Genomic DNA, 27,670 nt, shown 5'->3' with positions numbered 1-27,670 from the left:
CGTCGGGGGCCGCCGCGGCCCCAGGCCCCGCCCCCTCCGGCTCCAGGCCCCGCCCCCTGGCGGTCCCCGGACCCAGGCTCACGTGCCCCGCAGCCCCTGAGTGCCCGGCTGGGAGGAGCCGGTTCTGCCCCGCCCCCAGCTCAGCACTTCCGGCCTTTTGGCTGCGGGGAGGCCGCTCTAGCCCCATGTTTCTTTGGCTCTATGGTGCCCGGCTGTGGCGCACGTGAGGGACAGACTGAGCAGGTCGGGAGTGAGGGGCACCAGCAGGGCTGGGGGGGAGAGGGCTGGGCTGGGAAGGGCTGCGGGTCGGGAGTGAGGGGCACAGGGCTGGGCTAGCAGGGGCTGCGGGTCGGGAGTGAGGGGCACAGGGCTGGGCTAGCAGGGGCTGTGGGTCAGGAGTGAGAGAAGGAGTCCAGGGCTGGGCTAGGAGGGGCTGCGGGTTGGCAGTGTGGGGCACAGGCTGTGCGGGGGGGTGGGCAGGGCTGGGCTAGCAGGGGCTGCGGGTCCTGAGTGAGGGAAGGAGCCCAGGGCTGGGCTAGGAGGGGCTGCGGGTCGGGAGTGTTGGGCACAGGCCGTGTGGGTGGGGGTGGGGGTGGGCAGGGCTGGGCTAGCAGGGGCTGCGGGTCAGGAGTGAGGGGCACCGGCAGAGCTGGGGGGGAGAGGGCTGCGCTAGCAGGGGCTGCGGGTCAGGAGTGAGGGGCACAGGGCTGGGCTAGCAGGGGCTGTGGGTCGGGAGTGAGAGAGGGAGTCCAGGGCTGGGCTAGGAGGGGCTGCGGGTCGGCAGTGTGGGGCACAGGCCGTGCGGGGGGGTGGGCAGGGCTGGGCTAGCAGGGGCTGTGGGTCGGAAGTGAGAGAGGGAGTCCAGGGCTGGGCTAGGAGGGGCTGCGGGTCGGCAGTGTGGGGCACAGGGCTGGGCTAGCAGGGGCTGTGTGTCAGGAGTGAGGGGCACCGGCAGAGCTGGGGGGGAGAGGGCTGGGCTAGCAGGGGCTGCGGGTCGGGAGTGAGGGAACTAATTTAATGCACCCTGGTTCCAGGGTGTGAGATTTCCAGGGGATTGTGTCGTATGTTGGCACAATCCCAATCACCTGGATAAACCTTAATAAATCGGTTTAACACCTTTGGTCCATTGTATTTAAAATGTGACTGTGTGTGTGGAGACCCTTGGAGGGGGTGAAGGGTGGCCCCTGGCAGAGCTGGGCTTGTCAGCGAGCGCGTAGGTTCTTGGAGGGTCGTGGGGTGACCTGCAAAGGAAAGAGCTGGGGTCTCCCCTCGCTGCCGACAGTCGCTCTGTGCCCAGCAGCCTGTCGCTGAGAATCGCAGGGACCCGGGCAGCCTGTGCAGGCTGGGGAGATGCGGGTCTCGCCCACAAAACGCAGCGGCTGGGAGCTGCTGGGGCACTGAGGGGAAACACAGGAGCTTTTGGCCCTGACACTCCAGAGAAATGCGGTTTGGAGGCCTCACCACTGTTCTTCTGTTCTAGGCCAGTGGGAGCCGCCTGGAGAGACAGCCGGGTTCCTGGCAGCGGTGCCATGTTTGACGAAGGGGGGTGGAACAAGGAGGATGGCGGGGAGGCTCTCAGCCAGGCTCTCCTGACCCCTCAGCGCTGCCCTGCCCAGCACTGCCCCCCGGTGAGTCCCTCCAGAGACATGGACTCACCTGGCAGTCTACATGGGCCGTGGTGCAGGCAGGGGGCTGGAGCTGAGGGGGGTAAGCTCCGTGGGCGGGCGAGAGGCACGCCTTTTGCCTCAGGTGGGGGTGGGAGCAGCGTGGACCCCTTGGACTCCCATAGCTCTGGGGGCAGCACTGATGCCCCTGCTATCTCCAGGCTCCCAGAGGCTCCTTGCAAAAGCAGCGCAGACAGCTCCTCACGACCCTGCAGCGCCTGGAGGCCTCAAGCTGCGCGGAGCCTCCTCAGAGCCCCGGGCCCCTGTCTGGGGACAGCGAATCTGAGTCTGACTCTGCGGACCGGGCGGGGAGAAAACAGCCCAGGAAACAGAGACGGGGCCTGAAACCCAGAGCTGCCTCCTTCCCCCATATCGCCCCAAGCGGCTCCGGCGCTCCCCAGGCAGGGCCGGAGCCGGAGCCAGAGCCAGCTGGCAGGAGACGGAGGAAAGGTACGGAGTGGGCCGGCACAGCTCCCCTCCCAGAGGGACTGCAGAGTCAGGGCAGGGGGGCGGGTTTCCATGTTGACTCTCAGGAGCTTCCTGCAGGGAGATGCACCCCTGGGCCACTTCTCAGGAGGTGGGAGTGACTGACGCTGGGCCTGGGGTTTGCAGGCAGGCCTGCGTGAAGCAAGCCAGCCCTGGAGCAGGAGGGCTGGATGGACTCTACCCTGAATCCCTTGACCTGTGTGCACTGAGTGGGTGTCTCACACCAAGGCCAGGCCTCCCAGGCTCATCCTGGTGTTGCTATGTCACTCGGGGGTGAAAAGTCCAGGCAGTGAGACCGACATGACCCCTGTGTAGGCAGCACTGACGGGGAGACGGCTGCTCCCCTCAGGGAGGCAGGCTGAGTGCGTTCTCAGAGCATCCTCACCAGAGGTAAGTGACGTGGGGGCCACTGGGCCAATGCAGCGGTTAAGCGTCGACCTGCCTGTCTCTCCCCCTAGACTGTGCAGCAGAGGCCCCCGGGGACAAAGCACACACGCCCAACAAAGAGCCGCCAAGCCGGGGCGCAGCCACTGGGGGGCCTGGTCCAGTGCTGAGCAGGAAGCAGTGGAGGAACAAACAGAAGAATAAAAGGCGACAGAAGAACAAGTTCAAAGCAGGCGTGGGGAAGGATGTGGGGCAGAGCCTGGGCAGGGGGCAGGATGTGGAGCAGAGGACCTCGGCACTGCCCCCGTTGGAGCTCTCGGGGGCGTTGCGGGCCCGGATGGAGGAGCGGCTCCAGTCAGCCCGTTTCCGCTACATCAACCAGCAGCTCTATACGTCCAGCAGCCAGGAGGCAGCCCGGCTCTTCCAGCGCGACCCTGCTGCCTTCGCCATCTATCACCGTGGCTTCACCCGGCAGGTGGGGCGCTGGCCCGAGAATCCGGTTCACCGCATTATCCAGTACCTGCGGGGGCGGTGAGTGCAGGGGCCGGGCTGGTGCTGCTGGGGGACCTCTGGCCCAGCGTAGGGGTGGGGCATGGCTGAGCCCTGGCGGGGTCCATGGCCTGGCACCCACTCTCTGCTGCCCCCTCAGTCCGGCCTCGCTGGTGGTAGCAGATTTTGGATGCGGTGACTGCAAGATTGCGACCAGCGTCAGGAACAAGGTTCACTCGTTCGACCTGGTGGCTCTGAGTCCACGTGTCACTGTGTGCGACATGGCCAAGGTAGGGGAGATGGGCGGGGGGTACCAGGCGGGGGGCTGAGGCTGGGTATGGGCCTGCAGGGAGCAGGTACAGGTGTGTGTGGGGGGGTCTCCCTGTGTTACATTCCCACCGGGGCTCATGCTGCTGGGTGGCCCTACAGGTGCCGCTGGCAGACGAGTCTGTGGATGTCACCGTGTTCTGTCTGGCACTGATGGGCACCAATCTGCGGGAGATCCTGGAAGAGGCCAACCGGGTGCTGAGGCCAGGGTAATGGGGACCTGGGATAACCTGGGGGAGCCGTGTGGCAGCACAACGCTGAGGGGTGGAGGCATAAAGCAGGAGTGTGAGGCGTGGCCGTGAGGCACCAGGGCACAAACCCAGGCGAGCGCGTCTCTGACAGATGGGCCTTGCCCCCCAAGTCACTGAAGGGCGCCAAGAGGGCAGCGTGTTGCTGGGAGACCTTCCCCACCCCTCAGGGAAGGGGCTTGAAAACTGGTCTCCCAGACCGACAGAAGTGGGTCCAATAAAAGTTCGTGACGTCCTGGGACTGACAGCCGCAGCTCCCTGCATGCAGCAATAGTCGGGTTACTCCTCAGCCAGTCACCTACCCCTGGTCAGCTGCTCTTTGGGTTTCACGCCAAAGAAAATGCTCATAGCCAGTCCTGGGATAGACTCTCTTCAGAGGTTGGAGCAGCCAGCCAGACGCAGGAATGTATTACAGGCCTCTGTAACCAGCATTAAATTAATGCAGCATTGAATTAATTAACCAGCATTGAATTAAAGCTATAGCAATAGACAAGACTTGTTTGCTAACATCCCAAGACCTGAACAAACACCTCCACTACTACCTCTAACAATGCGGCTGCATTTCAAAGCTCTGTTCACTTACAGATCTTCCTAACAAGTCTTTAAAGTTTGGCCCTGGGTCAGGTTAGTCTGTGAGTTAATTAACTCTTTCTGACCCTATGTCACCTTTCAATGAGATGTTACTGTATATTACACTCATAACTCACAGGGAGGGGCGGAGGGGAGCTGTGCAGAGCAGGCGTTGTCGGGGATGCGGGCAGTGGCTCGAGAAACCAGCCCTCACCCCTCACCTGACATCTCCCCAGGGGCATGCTGAAGGTGGCAGAGGTTGCCAGCCGCTTTGCAGACATCCGGGCCTTTGTGAGTGCCGTGACTCAGCTGGGCTTTCAGATTGTCTCCAAGGTGCGTCCTACCCCTTCTCCCCATGCTGCGGGCAGGATGGGGCCCCAGAGGCATGTATTGCTGTGGGCAGGGTGGGCCTGCCTCTGCCTCTGAGCTGCTGCTGTTGCCGCCCCCAGGACAAGATAGGGCAGGGCAGCTTGCAGGGTTGCTCTTGGCCTGTGTCTGGCTAGAAGGCCCCCTGGCAGGGCTGGGCTGTAGTGCCAGGTGCAGGGGAGGGGAGAGGTGGTGGTGGCAGGTGCAGGGGGAGTCTGGGGGCTGGCAAGGAGCAGGCATGGGGGTGTAAGATGGGCTGGGGGGTGCGGTAGAGAGGTGTGGGGGAGGGATGGTAGGAGCCAGTGGGTGGATGGCAGGGGTGTGTGTGGGTGGGGGGGGGGGGCCTGGTCTAGCTCCCATCAGCTGTTTCTCCCCTTGCAGGACCTGGACAATCCCTTTTTCTACATGTTTGATTTCTCCAAGACGGGGCCCTCCCGGGCTCGGGGGAAGCTCCCGGGCCTGGTGCTGAGACCCTGCCTCTATAAGAAGCGCTGAGGGGCCCCTCAGCTGGTGTCTGCCCTGGAGGCCCTGCTCTTGCACCCAGCCCCAGCCTGGGGGCCCTGCACGCAGCACTGCCTTGCCCCTGCCTCGGGGCCCTGCCCCTGCTGTGCCCTGGGGGCCCTGCACCCAGCCCTGCCCTTCCCCTGCCTGGGGGCCCCACCCCTGCTCTGCACTGGGGGCCCTGCACCCAGCCCCACCCTGGCTCTGCCTGGGGGCCCCACCCACACCCCTGCTCTGCCCTGGGGGCCCTGCACCCAGCCCTGCCCTTCCCCTGCCTGGGGGCCCCACCCCTGCTCTGTCCTGGGGGCCCTGCACCCAGCCCTGCCTGGGGGCCCCACCCCTGCTCTGCACTGGGGGCCCTGCACCCAGCCCCACCCTGGCTCTGCCTGGGGGCCCCACCCCTGCCCCCACTCACACCCCTGCTCTGCCCTGGGGGCCCTGCACCCAGCCCTGCCCTTCCCCTGCCTGGGGGCCCCACCCCTGCTCTGCACTGGGGGCCCTGCACCCAGCCCCGCCCTGCCTCTGCCTGGGGGCCAGTCCTGGGGGCCCTGCCCCCACCCCTGCTCTGTCCTGGGGGCCCTGCACCCAGCCCTGCCTGGGGGCCCCACCTCTGCTCTGCACTGGGGGCCCTGCACCCAGCCCCGTCCTGCCTCTGCCTGGGGGCCTGTCCTGGGGGCCCTGGCCCCGCCCCCACCCCTGCTCTGTCCTGAGGGCCCCGCCCCCACCCCTGCTCTGTCCTGGGGACCTTGCCCCACTGGGGGTCGGGGCGTGTTTAGTCTTCCGGACCCGGCTGGGGGGGGGGCGGGGCTGTGTGTCTCTCCCCCTGCGCCCCGGGGGGGCGTGTAACATCTTTTTCTTTATATCAATAAAGTTTTTGTTCGATCGCCGCGCGGTGCCTTGTGGGAATTGTAGTTCGGGAGGGGACACGAGACGTGCCGGTTGCGCGCATGCCCAGGCTGGCCGGCGGCTGCTCCCTCCGCCGCCAGGGGCTGGGCAGGCGCGTGCGCAATCCGGGTGTCTGGGAGGGCGCGTGCGCAGTGTGGTCGGGCCTGCGGGGCCGCGGTGTTTCCTGTCCCGGGATGTCGGGTCCGGGGGGCCCGGGCCCCGGCGGGCGGAAGCTGGACATCAACCGCGCCGGGGTGTCGGAGCTGGAGGGGGCGCTGAGCGGCATCGGCCGGCGCCGGGCCCGGGGCATCGTGCGCAAGAGAGAGGTGCGGGGGGGGGAGCGGGGTGTGGCGAGGGGGGGCTGGGCGGGGGGTCCCGTGGGCCAGGGTGTGGCGAGGGGGGGCTGGGAGGGGGGGAACGTGGGGCGGGGTGTGGCGAGGGGGGGCTGGGAGGGGGGAACGTGGGGCGGGGTGTGGCGAGGGGGGGCTGGGAGGGGGGAACGTGGGGCGGGGTGTGGGGATCGGGCTGAGTGGGGGGGAATGTGGGGCAGAGCAGGGGCTGGGCAGGGGGGAACATGGGGCGGGGTCTAGGGAGCAGGGGCTGGGCGGAACGTGGGGCAGAGCAGGGGCTGGGCAGGGTATATTGTACAAGTCATGGACAGGTCACAGGCCATAGATTTTTGTTCACTGCACCTGACCGATCCATGACTTTTACTAAAAGTACCTGTGACAAACCGTAGCCTTAGTTATGGGCCTTGAGTTCCCCTCTTGAGTTCCTCCCATCGTCCAGGGGCCCCACTGGTTGTTAGCAGCTTCCTGCTTCTGATGTTCTTACACATTGTTTGCTGTTACTTTTTGAGTCTTTGGCTGGTTGTTCTTCAAATTCTTTTTTGGCCTTCCTAATTATAGTTTTACACTTCACTTGCCAGAGTATATGCTCCTTTCTATTTTCCTCACTAGGATTTAACTTCCACTTTTTGAAGGATGCTTTTGCCTCTCGCTGCTTCTTTTACTTTGTTGTTTAGCCACGGTGGCTCTTTTTTGGGATTTCACTTTTGACATTGTACCTTTTAATTTCCATTTCACAAACCTCCTCACTGTCTGTAGTTCCCCTTTCTGAACTGTGGTGGACTTCTCTGGTGTCCTCCCCCTTCCCGGTCCTCAGGGATGGTTTTATTACAAAGCGGTTCAGCTGTATTCACCTCTTGGACCAGATCCTGTGCTCCACTTAGGACTAAATCAAGAATTCCCTCTCCTGTGGTGGGTTCCAGGACTAGTTGCTCCACGAAGCATTCGTTTAAAGTTTCAAGAAACTTTATCTCTCCATCCTGTCCTGAGGTGACATGTACCCAGTCAATATGGGGATAGTTGAAATCCCCTATTATTATTGAGTTTTTATTTTTTCTAGCCTCTCTAATCTCCCTGAGCATTTCACAGTCATTATCTCCATCCTGGCCAGGTGGTCTGTAATATATCCCTACTGCTATAGTCTTGCATGGAATTACTGTCCGTAAAGATTCTATGACACAATTTGGATATGAGCTCAGGTGCGGGTTTAAACTACTCTAGTTATAGCAGTCTAACCTCCCGTGTAGACACTCTTGTTCCAGTGTAAGAGAGCCTGTTTTCAACACTGATTTTTGTCACCTAGGAAGTAGTTCAAGGTAAACTGAATAAAGCCACCTTTGTACTGGAATAAGAGTATCCCCATGGGTGTTTATACTGGTATAACTAAATCATCTGCACTGGTGCAACTGGTTAATCTTTCCTGTGCAGATAAGGCCTTAGGCTCCTCTCCCTGCTGCATGCTCATCCCCCTCTCAGAGGCTCCCAGAAATGTAGGGCAGTATCGACCTCGAGAGGTCATCTCATCCAGCCCCTTGCACATCCTTAGTGTCCGCCAACGCGCTCAGCCATTCCCTGGGAGCTGTGGAAGGCCTGCTCTGCCTCTTTTCCTCCCACAGCTACTGTGGCTACATGGCCCTTCCGAAAGTCAGAGGGGCAGGTCGGAGATGGGCTGTGCTGGGATTTGGGTCTGATATGCCGGGTGTGGAGAATGCACAGCAGAGAGCAGCAAGGTGGTGGGTGGGTAGGCTGGGGATGGGGGCTGAGTATTGGGGGGGGGGGGGAAGGAAGCCAATGAGATTGAAGGATGGTCCTGACTGCTGAGGTTGGGAGCAGAGGGACTGACTGGGACAGGTGGGGAAGCTGTCATTGGAGGCGAGTGATCAGGGCTGCCCTGTGGGGTTTGGGGTCCCCAGTGGGACGGGGAAGGCTCTGTGTGGGGTTTGACTTCCCAGAGTGGGTGGGAGGCTGGCACGCCTTGGGGGCAGGTATGATGGTTTGGCTGTGGGTGTGGGGAGAGCGTGTGTATATACGAAGCTGGTGATGGTGGGAAGGCTGCCGGTGCCCCTGCCTGCTCTGCCAGTGCTCAGTACCGTTCTCACCTCTCCTTGTGGGATGGCTTTCAGGGCCTGACTGGGATCGGCCCTGCTGCGCATGGGACCCCTCCATGGCCACCCTGGAGCTACTTTGGGCTTATGCTGCCATCACTGCAAATACAGCCTGACCACAGAGAGGCAATGTGCCACTGAAATCAGTGTGCAGTCCTCTCGTTAGACTGCACGTGTACCTGGGGGCAGAGCTGGGGCCATGTGTGACCAGGCTGCATGGGCAGCATTACCACTGACACTCTCTGGCGTGCTTGGATCTCGCTTTGCAGCCTGCTGTGTGTGTTTGAAAAGAGAACGACCTTAGAAAAACAAGTGTGGGCATGAGACTAACGCTGTGGCGTGGTCGCACAGAATGACAAGAGGGGTTCGTTCCTGGGTGCTGCCAGGGGCCCGCTGTACGGTGCAGGGCTCAAAGACCCTGTAGCCAAGTGAGAACTGAGTTACAGGAATGATTGTTCACAGTGTCACACACAGTTGCTGAAAGAATAGGAGCTTTATCCTCTGTTCCATGGGCGGGGAGCTCCCCCAGGGGCATGCTATTCCAGAACTGCCTGTGGGGGCGCTCCTGCCTCTGAAGCATTAGGGGCTTGCCCCAAGAGAGGCAGGAGGCTGGGCTGGATGGGTCCCTGGGTGGATCCTGGCCAGCCACTCTTGTGAGGACAGACCTACTACCAGGAGACCCCAGCTGATGTCCCTCAGCCGTAGGAAAGGGCAAAGATCCAGGCTTTATTGTCCCTCTAGCAGGGACCCTTCCTGTTTCAGTCCCTTCCAACCCTTGATCTCCGGTCTTGGTACCCTAGTGCATGGGGCATTGGGGTTGGGGGGGGCAGCACCAATGACAGGTGGTATTTGGCAATGAACAGCAAATCTGGGCTGCTGTCTGAGGGGTCAGCGAGGGACCTCTCTTAGCACAGCTTACCTGGCCAGTGGCCTCGTAGGTGGGAAGTCCCTACAGGCCAGGGCACAGTGGGTGAGCAGTGCAGAGGACATTGCCTGCAGCTGGTGAGCCGGCGCTGCTCAGTAGGTCCTTGCACTCCCTCTCTGGGTGGGGGAGGCTGAGGAGGGCTGGCAGTGGTGCTGGGCCAGGCTGTGCACCCTGGCTGGCAGGGCCTCACATGGCATGCAGCTCTGGCTCCATTTGCTGTGGCTGAGTGGCTGGGACAGGTCATGTGAGTGGGAGGTTGCCTGCATAGATTGCCATGGAGGGGGCTTCCTTGGCTGTCAGCGTAGGGAGCCCCTGGCCCAGTCCCTGCTCGTTCCTGGCAGAGCCAACCTTGAAGGCAGATTCTGTTCCGAGCTAGCCCCTGGTGGAGCAGTTTATAGATCTGGGCTGGCTTGTGCTGGCTCTGGGGTTGTACCCCCTGACTCTGTGCGTGGCGGGGGGGCGGGGCAGAGGGAAGGAAGGGACCATGCAGGCCATGGACCCTTCTACCATGGTGACACCAGAACAAGGAATTTGCAGCATGCTCCTCACTACGGTGCCCTCGGGCAGATGGTGCCCTCGTCTTTAGGGTACTGGGTACCACGAAGGACTCGGGGGCCTGTAGTCCCCCTCTGTCACTCTGTTTGTCTTGCCTGTGGACACCTGGTGGGGAAGGTACCCTCCTGCTCCCTCAGTGCCCTCTCTACAGAGACCATAGGCCTAGCCTACTGTGCGGCCAGGTGCAGGGCCATAGCATGGTGTGCAGAGAGCAGGGTCCCCAGCATGCAATGTGGCCCCAGTCCTGGTTCCAAGAGGCCTGTGTTCCTGGCATGCCATGCAGCCCATAGAGAGCCAGGCATGAGGGTTTGTGTGAGGCGCAGGTGCCCTGGAGTCAGAGCTTGGGCCTGTCTCCCTCACTTTCCCACGAAGATGCTTGCGCCTGAAGAGGGTGTGGGGGGGTGTTCAAAGATGCTTGCATTACAAACTGCCTTGTCTGGGCGCCCGGACGGCACCTGTCAGCCACCAGCTGCCTAGAGACGAGCCGGCAGGGAGATTCCCCCTGTATCCTGGGAGTGTGTCCCCTCCCCAGGGCAGGTCTCTGTCTATCTGCGAAGTAGACACCTTCTTCCCCAGACCCCCTGGAGATCCCCTCTCCTCAGCTCCCTGTCTAGGCCTCTCTGCTGCTGAGTGCCTGCTGTGCTCAGTGTGGGCGGGGCTGGGGAAGGTGCTTGTATCCAGCAGGGCTCAGTGTGGGCCCCAGCCCGGAGGCTCTTTCCACTTCCCTTGGGGGGGTTGGTTCCTGTCCCCAGGAGTGGGAGGGGTAAGGGGGCAAAGAGACGTGGAGCAGAAGATCTGGGGTGGGGTCAGGGTCTTGTCAGGTAGAGAGACAAAATTCCTCTTCCCAGGTGTTTCAGCCCCTCCTGTGCCCACATCCCCACCACAGTCCCAGCTCAGGGCCCCTCCCCCGGAGGTGTACGCGGCTGGGCTTTTCTAGGCACTGTGAGGGCCAGGGTGGGTGTGGGTGTGGGCATGGCAGGCCGGTTCTGCAGGAGGGCAGCTGGGCATCAGGGCCTGTAACGATGCTGCCTCTGGCGGGACCCAACTGAGAGTATCAATTCAGGACAAATTGCTCAGAGCAGGCCAGTCACAGCCCCTGGCTGGGGGTCCTTTGCACATCAAGGCAAACCAAACCAGACAGACAGAGAGGACTTTGGTCTCACCCCACTGGCCAACCACAAGTCACACAAGCAATTCCCTTAGACATTCCAGTTTTCCAGTATCACCACCAGTGCCACCCGTCCTGGGGATGAATGGTTATGAAAACCAACACCCCAGTAAAAGAAAAAAGGTTCTCTCGGTCCCAAAGGAACAAGCCCCAGACCCAGGTCAATATACACATCAGATCTTACCCACAAATCATGTGGTTGCCAATCCTTTAGAATCTAAAATCTAAAGGTTTATTCATAAAAGGAAAAAAGATAGAGATGAGAGCCAGAATTGGTTAAATAATAATTGGAGATATACCAATCTCCTAGAACTGGAAGGGACCTCGAAAGGTCATTGAGTCGAGTCCAGCCCCCTGCCTTCACTAGCAGGACCAAGTACTGATTTTTGCCCCAGATCCCTGAGTGACCCCCTCAAGGACTGAGCTCACAACCCTGGGTTGAGCAGGCCAATGCTCAAACCACTGAGCTATCCCTCCCTCTGGAATCAATTACATACAATAATGGCAAAGTTCTTGATTCAGCCTTGTATCAGTGATGGAGTAACCTGCAGGTTTAAATCAAGTCTCTGGAGAACATCCCCAGCTGGGGTGGGTCATTCAGTCCTTTGCTCAGAGCTTCAGTTTGTAGCAAAGTCCCTCCAGAAGTAAGAAGCAGGACTGAAGACAAAATAGAGGAGATGCAGCAGCTTTTTATAGCCTCTTGCCATGTGGCCTCTGCTTTCTTTGTCCCAAAGACAATCATTCCAGCACATGGCATGGAAAAACCTCAGAGTTCTGTCCACCAGGCATGTCCCTGCATGCCTTGCTGAGTACAAGGGTATCTGCCTTCCCTCAATGGGTCAGTTGTGGTGTTGATGGTCTTTAATGGGCCATAAAGCAGGCTAGGCCGAGTTGACACCAAATTGTCTGGGGTGTCACCCAGAAGCACAGCACAAGTTTGAACTACAGACAGTCAAGAGCCAATACTTATAACTTTAAATACAAAAATGGTACACACGTACAGACAGCATAATCATAACCAGCAAACCATAAGCATGTCTTAGACACCTTACTTGATCTCCTTTGTGCAAGATTTGGTGCCACTACAGGACCTTGGTTGCAACAATGATCTATACAGTCCCAGTTTGTGTCAATAACATCACAGGCCAATGGATGACCAGGTGTGAGCTGAGCTGTGCTGGCTAGGGGTAATCAAGGTGACTGCAGGGGAATCTCTGGGGAGCACCCCGCAGAGAGAGGGCTCCAGCTGGGAATTATCTTCCTAGGAGGGACACAGAGAGCCCTGAGGGTGGGGGGACTCTGAGTCTGCCCTGGTGCAGGGCTGCCCAAGCTCTGCCCAACACCATGCTGAGTCCTGCATGTTCCCTGGCAGGAGCTGAAGGGCTTCAACTCGCTGGATGATCTGCTGCACGTCAAGGGCATCACCACCCGCATCCTGGAGCTGAACAGCCAGCGCATGACTTGCAGGCGGAGGCCGAGCAGCGAGGAGGCCCCTGGCAGGAGCCCTTGCCAACAGGGGCACGATGCCCCTGTGCCTCAGGTAGGAAGTGACGGGCCATGGGTGCCCCTGGTTGCGGGCGGGTGTCTGTGGCTCTCTGAGTGGGAGGGGTCCAGCCATTATTGTAAAGGGAGGCAGGTACCCAAGAGGAGATTATCTTAGACTTCGGGGGCGGGGGGAAGGGGGAAAGAGGGAGGAGGCACTGAAAGGTGCCGAGACCACAGATCCATCTGTAATATCCCTGCTAGCCTGCCAGGGACGTTACCTTCCTCTCTGATGTGGTGCCCCAAAGAGAGCGTGCCACTGGCATTACCGGGTGGGGGGCTGAGCCACACTCTTTGGCAGCAGAGCGCATGGGCTGGCTCCCGGCCTGCCAGGTGCTGTGGCTTGTGAGTGTCCTGCCCCAGGCTGCCTCTGGCAGGGATGACCCACGGCAGCCTGTCCACCCTAGAGTCCCCATCCAGGGCTATGCTCTGGCTACAGAGAGTGCTTCTGGCCCTAAGACCTGGCACTGCAGCACTGGCCCGAGAGCAGCTGTGCCCTGGTTTCCCGAGGCTGGTGCCCAGACCAGACCCTGCCCAGGCTAGTGCACAGGGACAGGCGTGCCAGCTCTGTGCCGCAGCCTGCTCAGGCCTGGAGCAGTCTCAGCTGTGCAGTTGCTCTCTGATCCAGGCACCACTCCCCTGTGGGAGGCCGAGGAAACATTTCCCCAGAGCAGAAACAGCCCTTCCAGTCTGCCCTGTGAGATCCCGCGCCCCGGGGAGGGCAGGCTTGGCCGTCCATACTGGAGCCATCCTGCTACCGCTCAGAGCAGCTCACAGAGAGTCTGCACCCAGCTGGCATCCCCCATCGCCTCGTTCTGGGGTGACGTCTCCCGGAGCCTGCTCCTGGTGCCCAGTGGGAAGAGAGGGTTCCAGCTGGGGCAGCCCCTGGTTGCTGTGCCAAGCGCTCCTTCACCCCAGAGCTGGCAGGTGGTGTTTGGGGTACACCAACGCTGACTTGGTGTTTGAGCCCCGGGGTTCAGCAATGGGAGCCTTGGCAGGCTTGGCCTTCCTCTGGAGGCAGCATGTTAGAAAAAGGGGCTGGGATCTTCATGTCCTGTGCCCTTTCCTCTCCCTGTGCAGGCACAGCTCTTTGAGCCCCACTGCACGCAGGAGCCCTGCAGCCTGCCCTTCTGGTGCAGTGGGGTCCTGAGCTGCAGCCCCTTCACCCTCCAGCTGCCGAAGTGAGGAGCAGGGTAATGGGCTGGGAACACCTACGTCCTTTCTCATGGTCAGTCTCTGTTAGCGCGCAGGGCAATGGGAATGGCCTCTCTCCCCTCCCATAGTCTGCCCGGTATTCGCATGGAGGAGCCTGCACTGAGCCAGAGATGGCAGCCAGACAGCAGAGCACGCCGGGCAGGCTGGGGGCGCTGCCGTAGTATATGCACTGAGAGGGAGGGGAGTAAGGGCAGATTTATAGATTCAGATCCAAAAGGGACTATTAAATAATCTATTCACCTGAGGCAAGAGGTCACAGTGGCATTCTGCACATGTGGAGCCAGAGGAGCATGGGCAGGTTGTGAGGATCAGGAGGCATTCCATGCAGCTAGAAGTTTGAGATTGATAGCAAGTCCTCAGCATGATTTCTGCTGAAGAGATCTGTGAGAGTCTAGCTCGGTGACAGGAATGGTGAGGTGTACAGGGCACACCTGTGGATGACTGCCCAGCCCAACCTGCAAGAAAATCCAGTGTGCCCACAAAGAGATCTCCAGCTGATTAAGGAAGACTGCTGCTCCTTTTGGGGAGTCAGGAGGGTTTTAAACCAATACTAGAAGGGGGAAGGGTAAAAAGAGGGAAGATCTGACTACTCAGCAGATGATAATGTAGAGAGCAAAGGACGCAAAGAGAAGAAAGGATTGAATTGTCTATATGCCAATATTGGGAGCCTGGAAACAAGTAAAAATAATTGGAATTGGTCATTCATGAGCATGAATTTGATCTAGGTGGTGTTATGGCAACTTGGTGGGATGTTAAAATCTATGGGACCAATAGAGAGAGGATGGGGTGACAATATCAAAAATGGCATTATCTGTTCCCAAATAATTTTCTTTCTAGCTGTCAATGATCTTAAATGCTCATGGATCAATGTCCTAATAGATAAAGCACAAGATAGGATACTAGCCGTGACTCTGAGAAAAAGTTGGAGGGGACATAGAAATATTAAATGGTAGAATCGGAAGGACCATGAGAGGCCATCTGGTCCAGTCCCCTGCAATCATGGCAGGATTAGACCATCCCGGACAGGTGTTTGTCTAACCTGTTCTTAAAAATCTCCCATGGCAGAGATTCCACAACCTCCCTAGGCAATTTATTGCAGTGTTTAACAACCCTGACAGTTGTGAAGTTTTTCCTAATGTCCAACCTAAACCTCCTTTGCTGCAATTTAAGCCCATTTCTTCTTGTCCTATCATGAGAGGTTAAGAGAAATAATTTTTCTCCCTCCTTCTTGTAACAAGCTTTTATGTTCTTGAAAACTGTTACCATGTCCCCTCTTAATCTTCTCTTCTCCAGACCAAACAAACCCAATTTTTTCATCTTCTCTCATAGGTCATGTTTTCTAGACCTTTAATCATTTTTGTTGCTCTTCTCTGGACTTTCTCCAATTTGTCCACATCTTTCCTGAAATGTGACGCCCAGAACTGAACACAGTTCTCCAGTTGGGGCTTAATCAGCACGGAGTAGAGCGGAAGAATTACTTCTCGTCTCTAGTTTACAATACTCTGCTAATACATCCCAGAATAGTGTTTGCTTTTTTCACAACAGTGTATCACTGTTTAGCTTGTGATCCACTATGACCCCCAGATCCCTTTCTGCAGTGCTCCTTCCTAGGCAGTCATTTCCCATTTGGATGCGTGCAACTGATTGTTCCTTCCTAAGGGGAGTCTTTTGTATTTGTCCTTATTGAATTTAATCCTATTTACTTTAGATCATTTCTCCAGTTTGTCCAGATCATTTTGAATTTTAATGGTGTCCTCCAAAGCACTTGCAACCCCTTCCAGCTTGGTTTCAGCCGCAAACTTTATAAGTATGCTCTCTATGCCATTATCTAAATCATTGATGGAGACACTGAGCAGAACCGGACCCAGAGCTGCTACTGTGTGGTGAATAATCAGCTGAGCATGAGTTCCCATTGCAATGCTGTGGCCAAAAGGGCTGATGTGCTCCTTGGACGTGGAAACAGGAGAATCCTATGTAAGAGTAAGAGGTTTTGTAACCTGCCACTCAAATATTGTGTCCAGTTCTGGTGTCCACAATTCACAAACATCCACTAGAATTACTGTAGGATTGGAAGTCCTGTCTTCTAGAGAGAGCACTCAGGATCTCACTCTGTTTGGCTTGATAAACAGCAGGTTAAGGGGTTGTGAGAAAATGGGAATTTTCTGTAGTGTTTTTATGAGTCCTATGCATGCCTCAGTTTCCCTTGTATGTTGCTTGGCTATCCAGTGGGTGGAGGGAAAGGATTAAGTTTGCTCTCAAGCCAGATTAAGAGACAGATGTGTGTGTTTCACCTCCCTGTCTGAGTGGAATTCAGTGTCATTAAGGACCTGAGTAAAACCAACCCAGAGCAACAAGAGGCCAGAGAGACAATGCAAGCGCCAGTGACTCCTGGATTTCCCTGCCTCTCAGCACGAATGTTGAGCAAGGGCCTCTGCTTGAGAACAAAAGACTGGGCAGTGTGAACTGTGGGGTAAGTGTGAGCTCTGGAAGAAGGCTGGGAGCTCTCTCATCTAGGAACTGATCAAGGAGGTCAGACTGAGCAGGAAACTGGAGTCACTACGGCTTGGCTGGGCTCTGGGCTGACCAGGATCGCCTCTGTTTTGTATTTCTCTGTGCTGACCTAAGGGCTTCATGTGGTGTGTGCCAGATGGCTAGTAAACCCAACTGTTTTGAAAACGAACGCAGCTTGAGTGTCACTGTAAATGCTAGTGCGGTGCATTGATCCCTGCAGAGTGCATGTTCTCTCCCAGGAGTCTGTCTCCGTGGGGCTTGCTGTTTCACACTGTGAGCTCTATCCAGCAACTCCCAGAGCTTCAGTCTCAGGAGGCAGTGACGCCACATGGCCTGAGCTGAAGGGAGAGTGAGACCCCTTGGCTCTGGCACATTGAAGGGCTTCCTCCTAAAAACTGGGAGTGTGTCAAGGTTTTTTCCCCCACTTTGAACTTTAGGGCACAAATGTGGGGACCTGCATGGACACTTTTAAGCCTAATTACTAGCTTAGATCTGGTAACACTGCCACCACCCAGAATTTTAGTGTCTGGGGCACTTTCTGTCCCCTCAAAACTTTCCCCTCCCTGGGTTGCCTTAAGGGACTTCACCAAATTCCTGGTGAACACAGATCCAATCCCCTTGGATCTTAAAACAAGGAGAAATTAACCATCCCCCTCCTTTCCCCCCACCAATCCCTGGTGAGTCCAGATCCAATTCCCTTGGATTTTAAAACAAGGAAAAATCAATTAGGTTCTTAAAAAGAAAAATTTTACCTTTTCTTTCTTTAATTAAAAGCTATCTCTGTAAAATCAGGATGGAAAATGCTTTACAGGGTCATCAGATTCCTATAGACCAGAGGGTCCCTCCCACCAGCCTTAGGTTCAAAGTTACAGCAAACAGAGGTAAAATCCTTTCAGCAAAAAGAAACATTTACAAGTTGAGAAAACAAACATAAGACTAATACGCCTTGCCTGGCTAATTACTTACAAGTTTGAAACATGAGAGACTGATTCAGAAAGATTTGGAGAGCCTGGATTGATGTCCTATCCCTCTCAGTCCCAAGAGCGAACAACAACAACACAAAGAGAACAAACAAAAGACTTCCCTCCATCCAGATTTGAAAGTATCTTGTCCCCCTATTGGTCCTCTGGTCAGGTGTCAGCCAAGTTTACTGAGCTTCTTAACCCTTTACAGGTAAAAGAGACATTAACCCTTAACTATCTGTTAATGACATGCCCCCCAAATCGCAGACAGAGTGGAACCACACTGGTGGTGATTTTTTTCCTAGAACTTTAGAATAAACAGATTAATAAAACACATGCACCTTTACGTATACTACTAATTATGTAAAACTACAAGACTTTACATTTTAAGGACAATTTTTAACCAGTTGATTCTGGGAAACTTTTACGGGAGAGTGCATTAGCTACTTTGTTAGAAGCTCCTGAAATGTGTTGAATTTTAAAATTAAAATTTTGGAGAGCAAAACTCCATCAAAGAAGTTTTTTGTTGTTTCCGTTGGCAATATGAAGCCACTTTAGCGCAGCATGGTCAGTTTGTAGCTGGAACTGCCGTCCCCAAACATATGGGCGTAGCTTTTCCAGGGCGTACACAATGGCATACCATTCTTTTTCACTGATTGACCAGTGGCTTTTCCTCTCAGACAGTTTCTTGCTGAGAAACACGACAGGATGAAATTCTTGATCCGGTCCTTCCTGCATTAAAACTGCTCCCACACCATGCTCAGACGCATCTGTGGTTACTAGGAATGGTTTGTCAAAGTCCGGGGCCCTTAGCACAGGGTCAGACATGAGTGTTGCCTTAAGCTGCGTAAAGGCCTTCTAACACTCATCAGTCCACTTAACTGCATTTGGCTGGGTCTTTTTGGTCAGGTCTGTTAGTGGGGCAGTGATTTGGCTGTAGTGTGGTACAAATCACCTGTAATAATATCTGGCCAAGCCTAAGAAGGATTGGACCTGTTTCTTTGACTTTGGGACAGGCCACTTTTGGATAGCATCCACCTTGGCCTGTAGGGGGTTTATTGTTTCTTGACCCACCTGGTGTCCAAGGTAAGTCACTCTGTTTTGGCCTATTTCATAGACTCATAGACTCTAGGACTGGAAGGGACCCCGAGAGGTCATCGAGTCCAGTCCCCTGCCCTCATGGCAGGACCAAATATTGTCTAGACCATCCCTAATAGACATTTATCTAACCTACTCTTAAATATCTCCAGAGATGGAGATTCCACAACTTCCCTAGGTAATCTATTCCAGTGTTTAACTATCCTGACAGTTAGAAACTTTTTCCTAATGTCCAACCTAAATCTCCCTTGCTGCAGTTTAAGCCCATTGCTTCTTGTTCTATCATTGGAGGCTAAGGTGAACAAGTTTTCTCCCTCCTCCTGATGACACCCTTTTAGATACCTGAAAACTGCTATCATGTCCCCTCTCAGTCTTCTCTTTTCCAAACTAAACAAACCCAATTCCTTCAGCCTTCCTTCATAGGTCATGTTCTCAAGACCTTTAATCATTCTCGTTGCTCTTCTCTGGACCCTCTCCAATTTCTCCACATCTTTCTTGAAATGCGGTGCCCAGAACTGGACACAATACTCCAGCTGAGGCCTGACCAGCGCAGAGTAAAGCGGAAGAATGACTTCTCGTGTCTTGTTTACAACACACCTGTTAATGCATCCCAGAATCACGTTTGATTTTTTTGCAACAGTATCACACTGTTGACTCATATTAAGCTTGTGGTCTACTATGACCCCTAGATCTCTTTCTGCCATACTCCTTCCTAGACAGTCTCTTCCCATTCTGTATGTGTGAAACTGATTGTTCCTTCCTAAGTGGAGCACGTTGCATTTATCTTTATTGAACTTCATCCTGTTTACCTCAGACCATTTCTCCAATTTGTCCAGATCATTTTGAATTTTGACCCTGTCCTCCAAAGCAGTTGCAGTCCCTCCCAGTTTGGTATCGTCCGCAAACTTAATAAGCGTACTTTCTATGCCAACATCTAAATCGTTGATGAAGATATTGAACAGAACCGGTCCCAAAACAGACCCCTGCGGAACCCCACTTGTTATACCTTTCCAGCAGGATTGGGAGCCATTAACAATTACTCTCTGAGTACGATTATCCAGCCAGTTATGCACCCACCTTATAGTAGCCCCATCTAAATTGTACTTTCCTAGTTTATCTATAAGAATATCATGCGAGACCGTATCAAATGCCTTACTAAAGTCTAGGTATATCACATCCACTGCTTCTCCCTTATCCACAAGGCTCATTATCCTATCAAAGAACGCTATCAGATTAGTTTGACACGATTTGTTCTTTACAAATCCATGCTGGCTATTCCCTATCACCTTACCACCTTCCAAGTGTTTGCAGATGATTTCTTTAATTACCTGCTCCATTATCTTCCCTGGCACAGAAGTTAAATTAACTGGTCTGTAGTTTCCTGGGTTGTTTTTATTTCCCTTTTTATAGATGGGCACTATATTTGCCCCCTTCCAGTCTTCTGGAATATCCCCCGTCTCCCATGATTTCCCACAGATAATAGCTAGAGGCTCAGATACCTCTTCTATTAACTCCTTGAGTATTCTAGGATGCATTTCATCAGGCCCTGGTGACTTGCAGGCATCTAACTTTTCTAAGTGATTTTTTACTTGCTCTTTTTTTATTTTATCTTCTAAACCTACCCTCTTCCCGTAAGCATTCACTATATTAGACATTCCTTCAGACTTCTCAGTGAAGACCGAAACAAAGAAGTCATTAAGCATCTCTGCCATTTCCAAGTCTCCCGTTACTGTTTCCCCCTCCTCACTGAGCAGTGGGCCTACCCTGTCCTTGGTCTTCCTCTTGCTTCTAATGTATTGATAAAAAGTCTTCTTGTTTCCCTTTATTCCCATAGCTAGTTTGAGTTCATTTTGTGCCTTTGCCTTTCTAATCTTGCCTCTGCATTCCTGTGTTATTTGCCTATATTCATCCTTTGTAATCTGACCTAGTTTCCATTTTTTATATGACGCCTTTTTATTTTGTAGGTCACGCAAGATCTCGTGGTTAAGCCAAGGTGGTCTTTTGCCACATTTTCTATCTTTCCTAACCATCGGAATAGCTTGCTTTTTGGCCCTTAATAGTGTTCCTTTGAAAAACTGCCAACTCTCCTCAGTTGTTTTTCCCCTCAGTCTTGATTCCCATGGGACCTTACCTATCAGCTCTCTGAAATCCGCCTTCCTGAAATCCATTGTCTCTATTCTGCTGTACTCCCTTCTACCCTTCCTTAGAATTGCAAACTCTATGATTTCATGATCACTTTCACCCAAGCTTCCTTCTACTTTCAAATTCTCAACGAGTTCCTCCCTATTTATTAAAATCAAGTCTAGAACAGCTTCCCCCCTAGTAGCTTTTTCAACTTTCTGAAATAAAAAGTTGTCTGCAATGCAGTCCAGGAACTTATTAGATAGTCTGTGCCCCGCAGTGTTATTTTCCCAACATATATCTGGATAGTTGAAGTCCCCCATCACCACCAAATCTTGGGCTTTGGATGATTTTGTTAGTTGTTTGAAAAAAGCCTCATCCATCTCTTCCACCTGATTAGGTGGCCTGTAGTAGACTCCCAGCACGACATCACCCGTGTTTTTTACCCCTTTTAGCCTAACCCAGAGACTCTCCACACTTCCGTCTCCTATGTCCATCTCCACCTCAGTCCAAGTGTGTACATTTTTAATATATAAGGCAACACCTCCTCCCTTTTTCCCCTGTCTATCCTTCCTGAGCAAACTATACCCATCCACACCAACATTCCAGTCGTGTGTATTATCCCACCAAGTTTCAGTAATGCCAACAATGTCATAGTTGTATTTATTTATTCGCACTTCCAGTTCTTCCTGCTTATTACCCATACTTCTTGCATTTGTATATAGGCATCTAAGATACTGGTTTGATCTTGCCTCCCAGCTTTGCCCTGATCCTCCTTCCTCTCTGCCATTATAGCCCGTGCTCCCTGCTGTTTCCAACCCATCTCCCAGGTCTTGTTCCCCACTTACCTGTGGGCTTTGCTCACCTGTCCCCGTCGAACTTTTTGGCCTTAAAAGTTAGTCCTGCCGGCCTGATGCGCTCAAAGACTTTTTCCAGGTGTTCCAGGTGTTCTGCCCATGAATCAGAAAAAATGGCCACATCATCGAATTAGGCAACTGCGTATTCTCCCAATGCTGCTAGGAGACCATCTACAAGTCTTTGGAAGGTGGCGGGTGCATTTCACAGCCCGAAAGGAAGCATATTAAATTCATACACCCCCGCTTGGATGATGAAGGCTGACCTTTCTTTGGTGGGTTTATCTAGCGGTACTAGCCAGTACCCCTTGATTAAGTCTATTATAGAGATGAACTGGGCACGTCCCAACTTCTCCAATAGCTCATCGGTACGTGACATTGGATAGTTGTCGGGACGAGTTACAGCATTTAGCTTACGGTAGTCCACGCAAAAGCATATTTTCCCATCTGGTTTGGGTACTAGAACCACTGGAGATGCCCATGCACTGTTAGAGGGGAGGATTATACCCATCTGTAGCATGCTTTGGATTTTCTGTTTTATAGCAGCTTGGGCATGAGGAGACATCAGGTAGAGTGAGGTTCTAGTGGGTGAGCATTACCTGTGTCAATGGAGTGGTATGCCCGTTCAGTCCGTCCTGGGGTGGCTGAGAACATTGGAGCGAAGGTGGTGCACAGCTTCTTGATCTGCTGTCGCTGCAGATGTTCCAGGGTTTTGGAGAGGTTCACCTCTTCCACGCCACCGTCACTTTTTTCGTTGTAGTAGACACCTTCAGGCCATTCAGCGTCATCTCCTCCCTGGGCTGTAAACTGACAAACCTTTAAGTCTCTGGAATAAAAGGGCTTTAGAGAATTAACATGGTACACTTTAGGCTTTAGGGTTGAGGTGGGGAATGCTATGAGATATTTAACAGCTCCTAGGTGCTTTTGGACTGTGAATGGCCCTTTTCATGGCGCTTTCATTTTATGGGCCTGTTGCGCCTTCAAGACCGTAACCTGGTCCCCTACTTTGAAGGAGCGCTCTCTGGTATGTTTATCATACCAGGCCTTTTGCTCTTTCTGAGCATCCTTTAGGTTTTCTTTAGCAAGGGCTAAAGAGTGTCGGAGGGTGCTTTGTAGGTTGCTTACAAAGTCTAGAATGTTAGTTCCTGGAGAAGGCATAAACCCCTCCCATTGCTGCTTCACCAACTGTAATGGCCCGTTAACCTCGTGGCCATACACAAGTTCAAATGGTGAAAACCCTAAACTGGGATATGGTACACCCTGTAGGCAAAAAGCAACTGCTGCAACACTAGGTCCCAATCATTTGAGTGTTCATTTACGAATGTACGTATCATGGCCCCCAAAGTTTCATTAAACCTCTTCACCAGGCCATTGGTTTGATGGTGGTAAGGGGTGGCAACCAAGTGATTTACCCTATGAGCTTCACACAGATTTTTCGTGGTCCCTGCCAGGAAGTTAGTTCCCGAATCTGTAAGGATGTCGGAGGGCCAACCTACCTTGGCAAAAATGTCTGCTAAGGCCTGGCACACAGTTTTAGCCCTGGTGTTGCTTAGAGCTACTGCTTCCGGCCATCGAGTAGCAAAATCCATGAAAGTCAGTATGTACTGCTTTCCCCTGGGGGTCTTTTTTGGGAAAGGACCCAGAATATCCACAGCTACTTGCTGAAATGGGACCTCAGTTATGGGAAATGGCTGGAGAGGGGCTTTGACCTGGTCTTGGGGCTTCCCCACTTGTTGGCACACCTCACAAGACCGGACATAATTAGCAATGTTCTTGCCCATTCCCTCCAAGTGGAAAGACTTCCCCAACCGGTTCTTGGTTCTATTCACCCCAGAATGGCCACTGGGATGATTATGAGCTGAGCTCAAGAGCTTTACCCCGTACTTAGTTGGAACTACCAACCGCCTTTGAGGACTCCAGTCTTCCTGGTGTCCACCAGAAAGAGTCTCCTTGTATAAAAGTCCTTGTTTTACAACAAACCGGGATCGGTTAGAGGAGCTGAGAGGCGGTGGGGTGCTCCGTGCCGCCGCCCCAACTTTCTGAAGGCTGTTATCTGCTTTCTGCTTAGCCTTGAACTGTTTCGTTGAGGCTGGAGACATTAGTTCCTCCTTAGACAGTGGCCTTGGGCTTGGTCCCTCTGGAAGCGATGTAGGTGATGGGGTTGTTTTCATTGATTGTGAACCGCTCTCCGCTGGTGCACTATGTGATATTTCAGGCTCTGGCTGAGCCTCTTGGGTAGGGTTGTCTGCTGCTTCTGCCAGTTCAGGCCCGCTGGTGCCCTCTGGCGTTGGAGTTGTAGATGGGTTTGCAAGCGCTGGCGTCAGTGCTGGCAACGGTTCTGGTGCTGGTTGCTTTTCCAGTTCCGGTTCTGGGACTGGATGCACTATAGCTGTTGCAGTTGTTGGTAAGGGATCCGGTTCCACCACCCCTGTCTGGGTCTCTGGTAACACAGATGGAGCCCTTGTGGACGGCTCAGAAACAGGGATGGGTGTGGAAGCTTGCTTGGCCTGGCTGCGGGTGACCGTTTCCACCCTCTTGGCCAGCTTTACATGTTTGGCCAAGTCTTCCCCCAGTTGCATGGGGATGGGATAATTGTCATAGATGGCAAAAGTCCACATTCCTGACCAGCCTTTGTACTGGACAGGCAATTCAGCTGTAGGCAAGTCTACAGACTTTGACATGAATGGGTGAATTGTCACTTGGGCCTCTGGGTTGATGAATGTGGGGTTTGCTAAGGATTGGTGGATAGCTGACACTTGTGCCCCAGTGTCTCTCCACGCGAAAACCTTTTTTTCGCCCACTCTCAAGGTTTCCCTTTGCTCCGAGGGTATTTGAGAGGCATTTGGGCCTGGGGATCTTTGGTGTGATTGTGGTGTAATGAACTGTACTTGGTTGGGGTTCTTGGGGCAGTTGGCCTTTATATATCCCAGTTCATTACATTTAAAACATCGCCCAGCTGACTGGTCACTGGGCCGAGGTGGGTTGCTGGAGACTGGTGAGGTGGGACAATAGGGTGTCTGGCGCTTTCCTTGGGTTGTAGGTGGGGTCTTGGCTTGCCCCCGGTGATAGGGTTTATTTTCGGTTTGCCCCCTCTGATAATCGCTCCCCTTGCTAGTAGCTTTTTTCTTTTTTGCCACTTCCACCCATTTGGCTCCAATCTCCCTCGCCTCGGTTACAGTTTTGGGCTTCCCATCTAGGATGTACCTTTCTATTTCCTCAGGAACACCCTCTAAGAACTGCTCTATTTGCATTAGGAAGGCCAGCTCTTCCAGAGATTTAGCATTTGCTCCTGATATCCAGGCATCCCAATTCTTTCCAATGTGGTAGGTGTGTTGGGTAAATCACACATCTGGTTTCCACATTAGGGCTTTGAACCGCCGACAGGCATGCTCAGGTGTTAGCCTCATTCTGATTCTGGCCTTGGTTTGAAAAAGATTATAATCGTTCATGTGTTTCTTAGGCATTTCAGCCGCCACCTCTGCTAAGGGTCCGCTGAGCTGTGGCCTCTGCTCTATCATGTACTGGTCTGCAGAGATGATGTACCCAAGGCAGGCCCTTTCAAAATTTTTTAAGAAGGCCTCAGTATCCTCACCTGCCTTGTAGGTGGGAAATTTTCTGGGATGGGAAACAGTACCTGGAGAAGGGTTGTTAGGGTTGGCTGGTACATCTGGCTTAGCCTTTGCTAAGTCCAGTTTATGCTTTTTCTTTTTTTTCCTCTCTTCCATTTTTTTTTTGTTTTAGCTCTATAACTCTTTTGTGGTTAGCCTTTATGGCTTATTTTTTTTGCATCCAGCCTAGCCATTTTTAGTTTGTTAACTGTTTTACTGGTACTCATTTTCCTGCTTTCTTATGCTGGCCACACCCCCCTGCAGCTTACTGACTGGGTTGCACTCAGCTCAGGGCTGCTTGGTTAACAGAGATTTTCTAACTAGCTGTACCCGAGAGGTAGAAAGAAAGAAAACAATTCAGCTTGCAAATTCCCTTTTGCTGGCTGCTTGCTCACAGCTTGAAGCCTCCTCTTAACAAAGACCCTTGTTAAACTTAACACCTCTGCCCTCAGGCCGCTTTCTAAGCGGCTAGAAAGGAGAGAGAAAAAATCCCACTGGCTTTTGGGTCCTAAAAAATAACCCACCACTGCCACCATGTCAAGGTTTTTTCCCCCACTTTGAACTTTAGGGTACAAATGTGGGGACCTGCATGGACACTTCTAATCCTAATTACTAGCTTAGATCTGGTAACACTGCCACTACCCAGAATTTCAGTGTCTGGGGCACTTTCTGTCCCCCCAAAACTTTCCCCTCCCTGGGTTGCCTTGAGAGACTTCACCATTCCCCTGGTGAACACAGATCCAAACCCCTTGGATCTTAAAACAAGGAGAAATTAACCATCCCCCTCCTTTCCCCCCATCAATCCCTGGTGAGTCCAGATCCAATCCCCATGGATCTTAAAACAAGGAAAAATCAATCAGGTTCTTAAAAAGAAAGCTTTTAATTAAAGAAAGAAAAGGTAAAAATTATCTCTGTAAAATCAGGATGGAAAATGCTTTACAGGGTCATCAGATTCCTGTAGACCAGAGGGTCCCCCCCCCCCACCCCCAGACTTAGGTTCAAAGTTACAGCAAACAGAGGTAAAATCCTTCCAGCAAAAAGAAACATTTACAAGTTGAGAAAACAAACATAAGACTAACACGCCTTGCCTGGCTAATTACTTACAAGTTTGAAACATGAGAGACTGATTCAGAAAGATTTGGAGAACCTGGATCGATGTCCCATCCCTCTCAGTCCCGAGAGCAAACAACAACAACACAAAGAGAACAAACAAAAGACTTCCCTCCACCCAGATTTGAAAGTATCTTGTCTCCCTATTGGTCCTCTGGTCAGGTGTCAGCCAGGTTCACTGAGCTTCTTAACCCTTTACAGGTAAAAGAGACATTAACCCTTAACTATCTGTTTATGACAGGGTGTAACACCAATCTTGCGGTTCTGTGATGGGATGACTTGATCATAGTTAATAAACACCAAAACTTTTATAATAGAGGGCTCTTGGGTCTAGGAGACAAAGGTGTATCAAGATCTAATCCCTAGAAGCTGAAGCTAGACAAATTCAGAATAGAAATGACATGCAGATTTTTAACAGTGAGGATAATTTAACCATTGGAGCAATTTACCAAAGGATATGGTGGATTCTCCGGCACTGGCAATTGTTAAATCAAAATTGGTTGAGATCTGCTCTAGTTCAAACAGGACTTAATTCAAGGAAGTCCAATGGCCTCTGCTCTGTGTCATACAGGAGGTCAGATTAGATGATTGCAGCTGTCCCAGAGATGTCATTCTCTGTTTCCGAGTCAGTGACGACTTGGAAGAAAATGCTGCTGCTTCGATTGCTTGTTCATGTCCATTCCAGTCAGGTGTGTGTGCGCCCCGTGCACAGTAGCTGGATAATTTTTCCCTTAGCAGCATCCATCAGGTCGGCCTGGGCACCCCTTGGAGTCGCGCCCTTATGGCGCTCCATAGAGAGCCCTGCCGACCCGCCACTCCCTCAGTTCCTTCTTACTGCCATTGACGGTAGCTGAGACTTCCCCTTGCTCTTGCTTTGGCAAGCGGCTTAGCAGGTCCTTAATTACTTACGCGGGCCAGGAAGGCCGCTTGGTGTTTGCTAACCCCATGGTTAGGTGTTTTTTGAAAGGGCTCGACAGGCTGTACCCTCACGTCCGTCAGCCAGGCCTGGCCTGGGACCTCAGCCTGGTCCTGTTCCATCTCACGGGAGTGCTCTTTGAGCGACGTGCTCTACTTTTCATACAAGGTGGCGTTCCTGGTGGCAATAACCTCAGCGGGGGGGCGTCTGAGCTCAGGGCCCTAACCTCAGAGCCCCCTTATACCATGTCCTATAAGGACAAGGCGCAGCTCAGGCCTCACCCTGCTTTCCTCCCAAAGGTTGTGTTGCAGTTCCACATCGACCAGGACATCGTCCTCCCGGTCTTCTACCCTAAGCCTCGTTCCAGCGGCAGGGAGCAGAGACTTTACTCACTGGATGTCCGCAGGGCATTAGCCTTCTACATCAAGAGAACTGAGCCATTCAGAAAATTGTCCAGTTATTTGTGGCAGTGGCGGACAGAAGGAAAGGTCAGCCTGTGTCATCACAACGCATTTTGTTATGGAGAGCATCCTGTCTTCGTGAGTGCTACAGCCTGGCTGGGGTTCCTGCACCCCCAGTCACTGCGCACTCCACCAGGGCACAGGCTTCATCGGCAGCGTTCCTGGCTCAGGTTCCCACTCTGCAGAGCAGCGACATGGTCCTCCATCCACACTTTCACCGCACACTATGCGATTCCCCTGCAGGCCAGAGAT

General features: G+C 53.4%; 2 protein-coding genes across 2 annotated transcripts in view; both read left to right on the top strand.

The window, feature by feature from the left end:
* Positions 1-77: 77 nt before the first annotated feature.
* RRP8 (ribosomal RNA processing 8) lies at positions 78-5,313 on the top strand. Its single transcript, XM_050924588.1, has 8 exons — positions 78-243; positions 1,481-1,628; positions 1,826-2,114; positions 2,609-3,065; positions 3,184-3,313; positions 3,453-3,559; positions 4,405-4,501; positions 4,916-5,313. The coding sequence occupies exons 2-8, from the start codon at positions 1,530-1,532 to the stop codon at positions 5,027-5,029; spliced, it is 1,293 nt and encodes a 430-aa protein (XP_050780545.1). The 5' UTR covers positions 78-243; positions 1,481-1,529; the 3' UTR covers positions 5,030-5,313.
* A 748-nt stretch (positions 5,314-6,061) lies between these two features.
* The window catches only part of LOC127034980 (F-box/WD repeat-containing protein 7-like), a 58,747-nt gene continuing 37,138 nt past the window's right edge, over positions 6,062-27,670 (top strand). Inside the window, exons 1-2 of the mRNA XM_050924390.1 lie at positions 6,062-6,246; positions 12,393-12,560. Of these exons, the coding sequence (XP_050780347.1) occupies positions 6,115-6,246; positions 12,393-12,560 (300 nt within the window). The 5' untranslated portion in view covers positions 6,062-6,114. The remainder of the gene's footprint in view (positions 6,247-12,392; positions 12,561-27,670) is intronic.

Source organism: Gopherus flavomarginatus, chromosome 1 (assembly GCF_025201925.1).
Source record: "Gopherus flavomarginatus isolate rGopFla2 chromosome 1, rGopFla2.mat.asm, whole genome shotgun sequence".
Lineage (NCBI taxonomy): Eukaryota > Metazoa > Chordata > Testudines > Testudinidae > Gopherus > Gopherus flavomarginatus.
This window is presented reverse-complemented; position numbering and strand designations above follow the sequence as displayed.